This window comes from Felis catus, chromosome A1 (assembly GCF_018350175.1).
Source record: "Felis catus isolate Fca126 chromosome A1, F.catus_Fca126_mat1.0, whole genome shotgun sequence".
NCBI lineage: Eukaryota > Metazoa > Chordata > Mammalia > Carnivora > Felidae > Felis > Felis catus.
In genome coordinates, this window is record NC_058368.1 from 29168522 (window position 1) to 29183451 (window position 14930).

Consider the following 14930-nt stretch of genomic DNA (forward strand, 5'->3'; position numbering starts at 1 on the left):
AAAGCATTCAGCCAAATCCATAATATGGGACATTCCAAAATACAAATGACCTACTACAAATAGTGATTGTAGTTTTTTTAATGGCAGGTGATTAATTATCAAGATTAAAAAATTATCCGAGACATAACCAAATATAAAGTGTGGACCTTTGCTGGAGCCAGATTCAAATAAGCCATTTATGCAGAGACAGTTTTTGAGGAAACTGGGGAAATTTACATTTGGACTGGGTATTAGATATTAGAATATGAGTGTTAATACTATGTGAGATAGCACTGTGGTTGTATCTTCTGTTTAAGTGTTTTAAACAGAGATGTACACTAAGGTACTGACAGGTGAAACAGTATGTCTGCTTTAAAAATACCCTAGAAATGGGGGGCCTGGGTGGCTCAGCTGGATAAGCATCTGACTCTTGATTTTGGCTCAGGTCATGATCGCATGGTTCATGAGTTCGAGCCCCACATCAAGCTCTGTGCTGACGGTATGGAGCCTGCTTAGGATCCTCTCTTTCTCTCTCTCTGCTCCTCCCTAGCTCATGTGTGCACACATGTGTGCTCTTTCTCTCAATAAATAAATGAACATTAAAAAAAATACCCCAGAGAAAAAACTAGACAGGAGATAACTTTACATAAGACTGGCAAAATACTGGTAATAGAGGCTGGGGGAAGGGGACACAAGGGTTCATAATTCTGTTTATTTCTGTTTCTGTTATTTCATTATGAAATTTATTTCAAACAAAAACAAAAGAGCAATAACATGTAAAAGATATATGAAGAACTCAGACTAAAGTTACCATCTGCATGACTGAAAGCATTCTAGGGTGTTTTCTAAACTAAGATTCCTTGAATTACACATGTCCCTACAAAGAGAGAAAGAACCAAATCATTCAGAATTAAAAAAAATTTTTTTTTAATGTTTATTTACTTTTGGAGAGAAACAGAGCATAAGTGGGGTGGGGGCAGGGGGAGCACAGAGAAAGGGAGACAGAATCCGAAGCAGGCTCCAGGCTCTGAGCTATCAGCACAGAGCCCAACGCGGGACTCAAACTCACGAAATGGGAAATCATGACCTGAGCTGAAGTCTGATGCTTAACCGACTGAGCCACCCGGGTGCTCCTAAATCATACAGAATTCAAAGTAATGAACTAGTAGAAAGAAGAGAGAAGTAGGAATTTGGGAAAAATAGGTTTCAGTGTAAACTAACTATATGACCTTAAACAAGCCACTTAACCTCTGAAACACTTACTCTTGTTAAAACAGAGTTAGCTCCCACCTCACAAGATTGTGGAAAATTTAAGTAAGATTGAAAGTGATCTTCTCAAGGGGCACTGGGGTGGCTCAGTTGGTTGAGCGTCTCTTGACTTCAGCTTAGGTCATGATCGCAGGTTTGTGGGATCAAGCCCTGCCTCAGGCTCCTCCCTGAACATGGAGCCTGCTTAAGATTCTTCCTCTCTCCCTCTCCCTGCCTCCCTCTCTCTCTCTCCCTCTCCCCTCCCCTCTGCCTCTCTCCCCAACTTGTGTACTCTCTCTTTCTCAAAAAAATAAATAAATAAAAGAAAGTGCTCTTTTCATTTATTAATTCAAAAACAAAAACTATTTAGTAAATAGGTATCGTGTAGCACATACATAAAATATAAGTTAGTTTTACTGTAAATGATTAAAAATGGATTGAAATGAGTATTCAAATTCCAGTTTAATCTAATTTAAACTTACCATAAGGGCTAAAAAAGTCACACGTTTTAAGAGAGGCTTCATAATTCGTAACAAGCTCCTGGATTATAGAAATCTGTTAAAGAAACATAGTTTTAAATTTTAAAAATATATTATTGAAGGTTATTTATATTTACTGTGGAGTATATTAAATTTGGAAACAATGTGAAGGTTATTTCAGGACTATAAATTAACTATTAGTATGTCTATTTCCCCCTTCCCCCCCCCCCCACCCCATTGTGTGAGGGGAAAGCAAGAAAAACACAGAAAATATACTGCTCTTTATTAATAGTAAAACAGCATCTCAGTCCTCAATCTCCCATCTCAGTAAGTAGCTTTGAGTTTTCAAAGGACAAATCATAACTAATTACTACAAAACCTTTTATTTTTTCCAACAGTTTGCCTTTTGCTTCTCATGGTTATATTGTGAAGTTGTAAACCATTACATATTCGGATTTTCTAAAGCCACTCATAACAAAAAACTCAAGTGCAGTGACCCAAATGACACAGTGAATTGATGGAAAAGGTGAAGTAAACTCCTAAGCAGATGTTTAAACCCCCTTAATTTTTAGTGATCATTTTAATAAAGAGTTACATTTCAACACTCCCCTCAAGTAAGGACATTAACCACACTGTTAATGTGCTATGCCCTGAAAGAGGCAAACTAAAAGTGACATGAATTAGAAGTGGCAAAAGAAAAAAAAAACAGCTTTTATGTATAACTGATTTTAAATGCCTATTGATGTTAACTGTTCAGAATAAGTTGGAAAAATATAACTATCTTACTTGTGAAGTTCAAAAAAAGTAATGATTTAAAAGTGAAGGGAACCCATTAAAACGCTTAATAGTATCTGACAAATATGGTATTATTTTAATTGCGATAATTTTTTAAGTTTTCTAGTTTTAAAACATGGGATGCTGCTAATACCACCAGACAAAGGGAACATACCAGACAAGGGAACAACAGTAAGAAGCCACGAACTGTCACAAGCACTTTACATGTATTAAAGTAATAATTATAGGGGCGCCTGGGTGGCTCAGTTGGTTGAGCATCCGACTTCAGCTCAGGTCATGATCTCATAGCTCATGAGTTCGAGCACTGCATTGGGCTCACTGCTGACAGCTCAGAGCCTGGACCCTGCTTCAGATTCTGTGTCTCCCTTTCTCTCTGCCCCTCCCCCCGCTCATGTTCCGTTTCTCTCTCAAAAATAAACATTAAAAAAAATTACAAGTAATAATTACAGTCAACCCTACATGGCACTGTTTTAGGTACTTTACTTATATTAACTCACTTGTCCTCCAAACAACCCTATGATAGTATATACTATTATTAACTTGAACTTATAGGCAAAAGGAAAATAAAAATAAGCTCAAAGTATACAACAGTGGAGCCAAAATTTAACCCAAGTAATAAGGCTCCAGAATTTAGCTTCTGACTACTTGCTGTATCAATCAGTGGATGGGACGTGGCACATTTATAACTAAATGGCAATTCTCTCAGATTCACAGGGGATGCATTAAGACTAGAGACTAATAATAACAGGGCAAGAAACTTTCCCCAATCAGTTTTAGTGCTCAAAACACCAAATGGTGCATATTAAATCAGCCAGAGCATGGAAAACATACTAAGTGCATCAAAATTAGAAAGGGGGTAAGCTTTAAACACACACACACACACACACACACACACACACACACACACACACAAGGGACAACAGGAAGGGGAAAATATACAAGAGAGAAAAAAAGTAAGAGAAGGTTTAGGAGGGACAAGCTTAGTACACTCTGATGTGGCATTAAGGCACATATCTACAAATACACATTTCCAAATTGAGTGCCCAAAGAATGTTATTTTTTTTTATTTTAATATTTATTTTTGAGAGAGAGACAGAGACAGTGAGACAGAGCAGGAGTGAGGAGGGACAGAGAGAGACACACACAGAATTGGAAGCAGGCTCCAGGCTCTGAGCTGTCAGCACAGAGCCTGATGTGGGACTTGAACTCACGAGCTGTGAGGTCATGACCTGAGCTGAAGTCAGATGCTTAACTGACTAAGCCATCCAGGTGCCCCCCAAAGAATGTTATTAATAAGTTCTTGAAATTGAAAGAAGTTCTGTTCTGTCTGATCTGGGAGTGGGGTAGGGTGTGTTTCAGAGGGACAAGCCAGCCAATCAGTCTCTCTGGGAAGTCCTAACTACCTACTTTCAGGGCCCTGTATGTATTATGATCTCTAACATCAAATGTTGTTAGTAAGTCTGTTATGTTAGTAAATAAACCATGATCTCTTTTTTCAAGTTTGTAAACATCTAGGACAATCTAAAAATGTGAAAATATAAAATTAACAAGTGACTGCATCCATTTATGAATCCTTAGCATATCTACAAAAAAAATGAAAAAGGCTTAGTGAAATTTCACATGACTGTTAGCAGCCTTGGTAGGCAAAAAGTGAGAATCTCTACTTAAAACAATTAGCGGTTTTCCTACCCAAATTCATTGATCTACCTACTATTAAAATAAGATCTGAAATCTTACTATTTCATAAAAATTGAAACTGTCTTAGACATTTTTATTTTCAGAAAGACAATTATATTCCTTTTCTTTCCCTAGACCTCTTTATAAACTAACCAAAATTCACTATATTTCTAGTGCCACTGGAGAGCAGACCATGTATCAAAAATTCCTAAACAGATTTTGATATGTATAGCTACAAAAGAAATCTCTTCACACATTCAATGTAACATAAGATAGTATGCTTTAATCATATTAATTCTGAATCCAAATTAGAACCCCACCCCACAGAGTCACAGTCATAGTATCCATGAAGTCATGGACCATTTTTACTGGCATCAGTAAAAAAAACAAAAACAAAAACAAAAACAAAAACAAAAAAAAGACCAAATTAAAACACTTCTAAATGAGATAGCATCATATGGCATAATTCTCTAAGATAGAAGGCAACAGGGAAATAGGTGAAATTATACATTCATAGTGGGGAAAAATATGTAAGTAACAAAAAAAGAGAGAACATGAAAAGAATTTACACACATTATGACTTCACTAAAACATGTATGTATAGACACATACTCAGCAAAAATGTGACCAAATGGTTTAGGGTAACAGAATACAGGTACATTCTTTTGAAACACAATAATCATGCTGTTTTGTATTAATAAGGCTTTTAAATGAAGATTGTTTAAAAAGAGTAGTACTTGGAGTGTCTGGGTGGTTCAGTTGTTTAAGCATCCAACTCTTGATCTCAGCTCAGGTCATGATCTCACGGTTTGTGAGATCAAGCCCCATGTGAGGCTGTGTGCGGACAGCACAGAGCCTAATTGGGAGTCTCTCTTGCCCTCTCTCTGCTCCTCCTCCACTCATGTGTGTGCTCTGTCTCTGTCTCTGTCTCTCTCTCTAAGTAAATAAGTAAACTTAAAAAAAAAAAATAAAAAGAGTAGTCTTTAAAATATGAATAGGCATACAACTAAGAAAGAAACTGAGTCAGCAATTAAAAATCTACCAACAAAGAAAAGCTCTAGACTCAGTGGCCTTACTGGCTTTACTCCCTCTCTCTGCCCCTCCCTGCTCAAGCTCTGTCTCTCGTCTCTCTCTCTCAAAAATACATATTAAAAATAAATAAATAAATAAAATGGAAAGCCGTACGGTTAGTTCCTCAAAAAAATTATAAACAGAATCACCAAGTGATCCAGCAATTCCACTTCTGGATATATACCCAAAAGAAGTTAAAGCAGGGTCTTGAAGAGATATTTGTACACCCATGTTCATAGCAGCATTATTCACAACAGCCAAAATGTAAAAGCAGCCTAAATGTCCATGGACAGATGAAGGGATAAACAAAATGTGGTACATACATACAATGAAATATTATTCAGCCTTAAAAAGGAATGCAATTCTACAATATGCTACAACATAGATGAATCTGGACCAGAGCACGCTATGCTAAGTGAAATATGTCAGTCACAAAAAGACAAATGCTAGGATTCCACTTATATGAGGTACTTAGACTTATAAAAATCATAGCAACAGAAAATATAATGGTGGTTGCCAGGTGCTGAGAGAAAGAGGACATGGGAAGTTATTATTTAAATGAGAGTACAGAGTTCTAGAAGATGAAAAGAGTTCTGGGGATGCATGGTGATGATGGTTGCACAACAACGTGAATGTATTCAATATCAAAGAACTGTACACTTAAAAATGATTAAGATGGTAAATTTTGTTTTACTACAATGAACAAACAAACACGTGGTTCTTAAAGTGTGGTCCTGAGATAATTTGCATCATTAATGTTAGCATCAGCATCACCTGGTAATTTGTTAAGAGATGCAAATTTTGGTACCAAACCCCAGATTTACCGAATCAGAAACTCTGAGCGGAACAATCTATTTTTAGCAAGCTGCCTTGTTAATTCTTGTGAACTGATAAAAAAAAGTTACTAAAACAAAAACAAAGACAAACAAAATAACCACCTATTATTACAAGACAAAATGAAAGGTAATAGACATTTTTAACCCACCATGACCAAAACTGCCCCATCAATCTCACTTAGAATATCTGTAACTTTACAACTTTCCAGGCTTAGAATTCAGTATTCAAGTTGTTGAATTTATGGAGGCAAGTATTTTTTCATGAACTTACACTGCCATCTACTGGTATTTGCAAAAACTGCAGCTAGGGCAGGTTTTAGGTAAAGGTGTATTTTTGAATTTTTAGAGTGAAACATTTGTTTTAATAATTTAAAAAGTATAACAAAACACATACTAAAGTTACATATAATTCTTAATAAAGGAGTATAAGAACTACTGAATGAAACAGATCTCCAGCTTCAGGACTTCACAATAAATGTGATTAAAGAAAAAAAATCAAGATAATAGAAAGTCCACATTAAATCTCCTAAATAAATTAAATTTAAAAAAAGTGTGGCTAACACCAGCAATCCTAGTTCATTAGTCATGTTTCTTCAATCCAAAATATGCGTATTATAATCATCAAGTTAGTAATTAAGTGAACAATTCAATTTTCCAAATTTGTCTATGAAAGGTAGTCTAAGGAATTTTATTCAGATAGAAGGATCCATTTTATTTCAAGTTTACTTACCATTTATATCTCGATGAGAAAATATACTCAACTCCTTTCACATAAAACTCAATATGTAATGGCTCTTTTTCTTGAAAACAGTATTTTACCACTGTCATTTAAAATCAAGACGGGGCATCTGGGTGGCTCAGATGGTTAAGCGTCTGACTCCGGCTCAGGTCATGATCTTACAGTTTGTGGGTTCGAGCCCCACATCGGGCTCTGTGCTGACAGCTCAGAGCCTGGTGCCTGTTTTGGATTCTGTGTCTCCCTCTCTCTCTGTGCCTACCGCATTCATGCTCTGTCTCTCTCAAAAATAAATAAACATTAAAATCAAGAAATCCAGGGGCACCTGGGTGGCTCAGTTGGTTGAGCATCTGACTTCAGCTCAGGTCATGATCTCACGGTTGGTGAGTTCGAGCACCATGTCGGGCTCTGTGCTGACAGCTCAGGGCCTTGTGCCTGCTTTGGATTCTATGTCTCCCTCTCTCTCTGCCCCTGCCCCACTGGTGCTCGGTCTCTCGCTCTCTCTCAAAAATAAACACTAAAAAAAGAAAATTAAAAAAAAGAAAAGAAATACTGGGGCACTTGGGTGGCTCAGTTGGGTAAGCATCCAACTCCTGATCTCGACTCAAGTCAGATCTCACAGTTTGTGAGATCAAGCCCCACATCAGGCTCCAGGCTGGAGCTCCATGTTTGGGATTCTCTCTCTCCGCTCTCTCTATCCCACCTCCCTGCTCACGGGCTCTGTCTCTTAAAATAAATACACGTTTGATCAAGAAATCTAATCCACTTCAGTTAGATATCTAAGATCACAGTAAAAATTTAAAATCCTTAAAATGGACATCTTAAATTATAAAGCCAAAATTTTTATGAACCAAAAAAATTTCCAAGTTTAACCACCATCTCTTGATTTAAATATCTGATCAGGATTGAAGCAGCTTTATTTTGCTAATAAAATCTAACCTGAGCAAATACTGTGACTACTATAATTTCCTAAAGTATGTCCCTTGACTCACTTTTCTTATGTGCAAGTTAAAAGAATTTTATTAACCTCACTTAAGGACAAAGTTCTAAAATACCATATCCAATACACGATTTTACGCAATACAGATTTTTCGCATATAGATATAAATCACATGGTTAAAATGTTATTGCAACACAAAAGCTACTGAAACTTTTTGATTTTTACCCAAATTAAAAAACTAAGCACAGTAGTTTATCAACAAGGACCAAAACTGCTAGATTAATTTCCAATAAATGTGTAATTGTAGTGACAATTTTGGTTTTGAAGGAGTTAGTCACAGAGATAAGTTGTCCAAGAACTATGACATCGAAACAAAATTAAGTAATTTCCTGCAGAGATGAGGCATAAGGGATGGAGTGGTAACGGAATGATAGTTCTGGAACATCTCTGAATCAACAAGCACTTTACAAATGTTATCATTTGGGGTGCCTGGGTGGCTCAGTCGGTTAAGCATCCAACTCTTGGTTTTGGCTCAGGTCATGATCTCATGGTTTGTGAGTTTGAACCCCACATTGGGCTCCGTGCTGACAGTGCAGAGCCTGCTTGGGATTCTCTCTCCCCCTCTCTGCCCCTCCCCCCACTTGCTCTCTGTCTCTCTCTCCCTCTCTCTCTCTCTCTGTCTCTCTCTCTCTCTCAAAAATAAATAAATAAACCTAAAGAAAAAAAGATAACTACAAATGTTATCATTTAATGAAAACACACGTTTAAGTTTTATTTTTAAGTGTTTTATAAAAAATATATTAGCACAAGCCCATGATTTTTACAAAAACAAAAAAGTAACCAAATTTAGTGAAAATATGAAGTAAATAACACTACTGGTTTACCTAAATTTGGCAAAAATCATGAGGGAGATTAATAAATGAATGTCAGCAGACATTATACTATACTGTGACGCCTTCCTAGGTAGGAAAAACACTTGCTTTTATTTTCCTCTCCCCAAGCTTAAAACTCTTTTTAAACAAACAAAAAACGAATTCATGCACATAATTACAATTATCATTAACTGTTCATCAGAGTGTCTCAAAAATACTGGCTGCTTCAGCTTCTGTGTCTCCCTCTCTCTCTGCCCCTCCCCCACTCGTGCTCTCTCTGTCTCTCTCAAGAATAAATTAAAAAAATTTTTTTAAAAAGACGGAAGTATATTGGGGCGCCTGGGTGGCGCAGTCGGTTAAGCGTCCGACTTCAGCCAGGTCACGATCTCGCGGTCCGTGAGTTCGAGCCCCGCGTCGGGCTCTGGGCTGATGGCTCAGAGCCTGGAGCCTGTTTCCGATTCTGTGTCTCCCTCTCTCTCTGCCCCTCGCCCGTTCATGCTCTGTCTCTCTCTCTGTCCCAAAAATAAATAAACGTTGAAAAAAAAAATTTTTAAAAAGACGGAAGTATAGAACACTAAGAACATGTTAGAAAAAAGACACTGGAAAAAGGCAAGCAAAATAAACTTAAACGGAAGTAAATAAATAAAAAAGATCAGAGTGAAAATTAATGAAATGGGGGTGGGGAGTAGTCAACAAACCCCAAACTTGGCTGTCTGAAAAGATCAAGAAAATTGGCAAACCTGTGGTGGATTGACCAAGAAAAGAAAAAAAAAATTTGAATTATTAAAATTAAAAATGAAAGAGGAGACATTACTAGTGACTTTACAGAAATAAAATGATTATAAAGGAATACAATGAACAACTGTATGCCAATACGGGATAACTTAGAAGAAATGGACAAATTTCTAGAGACACAAATTTCAAAAACCATGTCAAGAAGAAACAGAAAATATAAATAAACCAATAACAAGTAAAGAGTTCTAATAGTTAATCAAAAACTGCCCACAAAGAAAAATCCAGGTCCAGATGGCTTCACTGGTAAATTCCACCAAATAATTAATAACAATACCAATGTTTTACAAACTTTAAAAAAAAAAAAAAAGAGGAGGAGAAGAAGAGAAGGAAACACTTCTCAACTCCTTATAAGGCCTTCACTACCCTGACACCAAAACCAGCAAAAACCTCACAAGAAAACTACAGACCAGTAGGAAGAGACAAACAAAAATCCTCAATAAAATGTTAGCAAACTGAACCCAGCAATATATAAAAAGAATTCTACACCATGACCAAGTGGGTTTTATCCCAGCAATGCAAGGTTGCTTTAACATCTGAAAATTAATTCATGTAATACATCATAGCAAGAGTATTTAAAAAAAACCCACATAATTATCTCAATAGACACAGAAGAAACATTTGACAAAATCCAACACATGTTCACCTTAAAAATGCTCAGTGTCCTAGGAATGGAAGGGAACTTCTTCAACATCACAAAGGGCATATATAAAAAATTCATGGTTAACCCAACACTTAATGGACAAAGACTAGATGCTTTCTCCTAACATCAGGAACAAGACAAAGATATCCACTCTACTCACTTTTCTTCAACATTGTACTGGAGATTCTAGTCAGGGCAATTAGTGAAGAAAATGAAATTAAAAGGATACAAAAAGGAAATGAAGAAATAAAACTTTCTATTTGCAGATGACATGATCTGCAAATCAGAAAATTTGCAAATAATTTGCAAATTAATAACAATACCAATGTTAGAAAATCTGCAAATTTAGAAAAATCTGGAAAATCCTAAGAAATCCATTACACCAACTATCAACAATAAATAATAAATAAGTTCAGCAAGGCCACAGAATCAATATACAAAAACCAACTGTATTTTATACACTAGCAATAACAAAATGAAAATAAAATTAAGAAAATAATTCCACTAGAATAGTATTAAAAGGAATAAAGTACTTAGGAGTAAATTTCACAAAAGATGTACAAGATGTATGCTAAAACCTACAAAATATCGTTGAAAGAAATTAAAGAAGATATGTCTAGATGCAAAGACATCCAAAGTTCATAGACTGAAAAACTTAGTATTGTTAAAATAAAGTGATCTACAGATACAAAGCAATGCCTGTAAAATTCCAGCTGGCTTCTTGCAGAAACTGAAAGGCTAATTCTAAAATTCAAATTGAAAAAAAAGGAATCCTGAATGGTCAAAAGAATCTTGAAAAAAGAACAAGCTGAAAGATTCACACTTCCTAATTTCAACTTACCCCAAAGCTACAGTAATCAAGACTGTGTGGTACTATAGCATAAGGACAAATATATAGATCAGTGAGTCCAAAGATGAACCTTCTTTATGGTCCATTTATTTTCAACAAAACTGGCAAGACCTTTCACTGGGTAAAGAACAGTCTCTTCAACAAATGGTTCTGGGAAACTGGATAGTCACATGCAAAAGCTGGATTCCTGCCTCACATCATATATAAAAATGAACTCAAAATGTATCAAAGACCTCAGTATAAGAACTAAAAATATAAAATCTTATTAAATATGTATAAATCTTCATTACGCTAGATTTGAAATGGTTTCTTGGATATGGCACAAAAGCTCAAGCAGTAAAAGGAAAAAACCATAAAATGGACTTTAAAAACTTTTGTCATCAAAGGACACTTTAAAGAAAGTGAAAAGATAACCCACAGAAGGGTAGAAAGTATTTCCAAATCACATATCTGATAAGGGACATGTATCTAGAATATACAAAGAACACTTCCAACTCAAGAATAAAAAGACAACTCAAAGAGTCTGAATGGACTTTCTCCAAAGAAGATTTACAAATGGCAAATAAGCACATGAAAAGACAGTCAACATCATCAGTCATCGGGGAATTGCAAACTGAAACCATGAGACAGCACTTCACACCCACTAGGCTGGCATAATCAAATGCCAAATAATAGCAAGTGGATTATTGGTGAGGATATATAGGAATCAGAATCCTCATACACTGCTTGTGAGAATATAAAAAGGTACAGTCACTTTGGAAAACAATCTGGCAGTCTTTTTAAAAAACACAGACTTGCCATTTGAAGCAGCAATTCCATTCCTGGGTATACACACCCAAGAGAAATTAAAATGTATATGGAAAACTGGCACACAAGTGTTCACAGCAGCATTAGTCATAATAACTAAAAGGCAGAAACAACCCAAGTGTCCCTCAACTGCTAAAATGTGGCACAGCCATACAATGGGATGTTATTTGGTGATACAGGGAATGAAGTAGTCATCCACGCTACCACATGGATGAAAACATTATGCTAAGTAAAACACACTACAGAACAAAAGGTCACAAACTGTATGATTCCATTTGTGTGCAATGCCCAGAATAGGCAAATCCTCGGAAAGAAAGTAGACTAGTGGTTGCCTAATGTTGCGGGGGTGGGGAAAGGATTTCTTTTTGGGGTAATGAAAATTTTCTAAAATTACAATGGTAATGGTTGCAAAACTCTGAATATATTAAAAATCACTGAACTGTATACTTCAAGTAGGTAAATTTTATGATATGTGATTTATATCTCAATAAAGCTGTTAACAATAACAAAAATACTGGGGGGGAAGCAACCGGTATCTAGTTGGCAGAGGCCCGGGACACTGCTAAATATCCTATAATGCAAAGGACAGCCCCTTATAACAAATTATCTAGCCCAACAGGTCAATAACAGAATACTTCATTGTGGGGAGCTGTCCTGTTGATCCCTGGCTGCTACCCATTAGATCTAATTAGAATTGCATTTTTAAATGCAATTCCCGTGCTTTATAAAATACCAACAAATGCTTTACATCCTTATGATGATAATTTTGGATCTATATTGGAGGGATTTTAAAAAACGAAGTCTGTGCCCCATGTGAAAATGAACAAAGCCAATGAAAGCTTTGTGATAGTCCAAGAGGAACAAATTCTTTAATGACCACTACATTCAGCAGCTTCTGCAAGATGTTATTACAAAAGCATTACAGGTAGCCCTCTGGTTTTGTGAAAGTTTGTATTACACCACTTTCACTTTTACCAAAGACCTACAGTGGTGCCTTCGCTTTCACAGAAAAAGGCAAAAAGTGAAAACAGCACTCAGCATTGGTTTTGCAGGGAGCCCTCACAGAGGCATCGCACACTCTCGGCAAGGAGAGGGACACCATCAGGTTCCCTCCTCCAGGAAGGACACTCAGCATCAGGCCACCATAGATTTGAACTGTGTCTGTGAGCATCTGTGCTTTATCTCGATTTATTTTGTGCATCCATTAGCAAGATGCATCCTAAGATATCAGAAAAGCCGGAGAGGTTATTTTTGGGGTCTCGGAATGTTCAAAAATTTTTAATACAAACTAATGCTAATTGTGCTTCACTTTACACCATTTCAGCTTGAGAGGTTTCACAGGAACGCTCTACTTTCAGACAGCAGGGAAAATCTGTATTCGAATTCACACATGTAAGCTCTTTACCATTTCTGACATCTCACCTCCCCTTTCTTCTCTGTCACCCTTATCCTAAGAATAAGTGGCGAATTTTGGCAAATGCTACCTTAAATAACCTACAGAAATTATTGGTAGGCACTGCCCCATGTTTTCACATGAATCAACCACTATTTACCAAAAACTCAACAGCAGTGCCATTACAGTCAAATAAAGCATACTACACACATATAATTTCAGCTCAACTATTATTAAACTAAAGTGAATAGTTTCTCTATTAACAGAATAGAAAAAATTATTAAATCATAGCATATTATTCACATGGAAATGTTTCTATAATAAGTTAGTAAAAAGATTACAGCAAAACTGAGTAAAGACCAAATTTTACCTTTTCTGTATTGTAATATAAAGATTTCAAAGTAGTGAACAAGGGTGGGCAGCCTTTACTGAAGTTAATCCTCAGGAACTTATCCATTAGTTCTCTAAATTTTTCACCTAGAAACAAAAGTGTACTTTGTTATATTTGAATTGATGCAAACAGTTCTCAAAGTGATTTTACAAATAAAAATAAACCTCCCTCAAAAACAATGATCCCTCCATCCTATTTTTAAACCCAAAAGTCTGTCAGCATTTATTGCTTGACTGTTACCACCCAAAAGGATAACACTAAATATCTTAGTTGGCAACTATCCTTTTCCCTAGATCTAGGTTAAAATATCTTCAAGGAACACTTCAAAAGATAAGTACACCAAATAACTGTGCAGCTTTAAGTAGTAGAAAAAGTTACTCACTATCCATTCTGAATACAGTCCCCATAGCAAGTCTCTTTCCTAACCTCACTGACTAGCACAGACTCGTCCTCATCTGCAGATACCTCATAAGGCACGCTGAAGACTATAAAGAGATCCTACTGTAACCAGCAGCATATTTAACTGACAGCCAAAATATATTTTTAAACACTAAAGTAGTATTTGAAAATGTTTTCCAAACCAATTAGTGATTTGCCTCAACATTCATTCCACAATCATCTTTCAAGCACCCATATGTGCCAGGCAGTGTTCTAGGCATTAGGGACATAGCGGTGACTAAAACAATTAAAAACAAATTCTGGGGCGCCTGAGTGGCTCAGTCGGTTAAGTGTCCAACTCTTGATCTCCGTTCAGGTCACAATCTCACACTTTGTGAGATCGTCACGCTGTCAGCGCAGAGCCTGCTTGGGATTCTCTCTCTCCCTCTCTCTCCCCCTCCCCCACTCATGCTCTCTTTCTCTCTCTCAAAATAAATAAATGAATTAAATTTTCTGCCCTCTTGGAACTTAACATTCCAGTGGGTAGGATGGATAATACATAAAATAAACATATGTTAGACATTAGACTGAGCCCCAGAGCGTTTTAACATTAGAAGTAAATAATTCTATCATTATTAAACCCTTCCAAAAAAAACTTGGCATCACTTTCTGGAAGCAGGGGAAAAAATGGAAACTTTTTCATTTTAAATACAACACAAAGGCTTTAACTCAGTTAAGGCTTTAACTTTTTTGACAGGAAGAGTTATTATATAACGACATGGATTTGCCCACTCATTAAAAAGAAAAAGATTACAGGGTGCCTGGGTGGCTCAGTCGGGTTAAGCATCCAACTTTGGCTCAGTTCATGATCTTGCGGCTTGTGAATTCGAGCCCCACATTGGGCTCTTTGCTGACAGCTCAGAGCCTGAAGCTTGCTTCAGCTTCTATGTCTCCCTCTCTCTACCCCTTCCCCAGCTCGCTCACTCTCTCTCTCTCTCAAAAATAAACATTAAAAAAAAAATTTTTAAAGAAAAAGATACATA

The 14930-nt window shown here is 36.5% G+C and overlaps 1 protein-coding gene across 15 annotated transcripts in view; it reads right to left on the bottom strand.

Annotated features, from left to right (window-relative positions):
- The window catches only part of NAA16 (N-alpha-acetyltransferase 16, NatA auxiliary subunit), a 64153-nt gene that overhangs the window by 22967 nt on the left and 26256 nt on the right, over positions 1–14930 (bottom strand). For 14 of the 15 annotated variants that reach the window (XM_019827325.3, XM_019827345.3, XM_019827320.3 and 11 more), the window contains 2 exons: positions 13489–13595; positions 1710–1782 (listed from right to left, as the gene is read on the bottom strand). In XM_019827325.3, the coding sequence (XP_019682884.1) occupies positions 1710–1782; positions 13489–13595 (180 nt within the window). Of the gene's footprint in view, positions 1–1709; positions 1783–13488; positions 13596–14930 lie in introns of those variants that run through there. The other variant, XM_045053608.1, reaches the window with a different exon arrangement.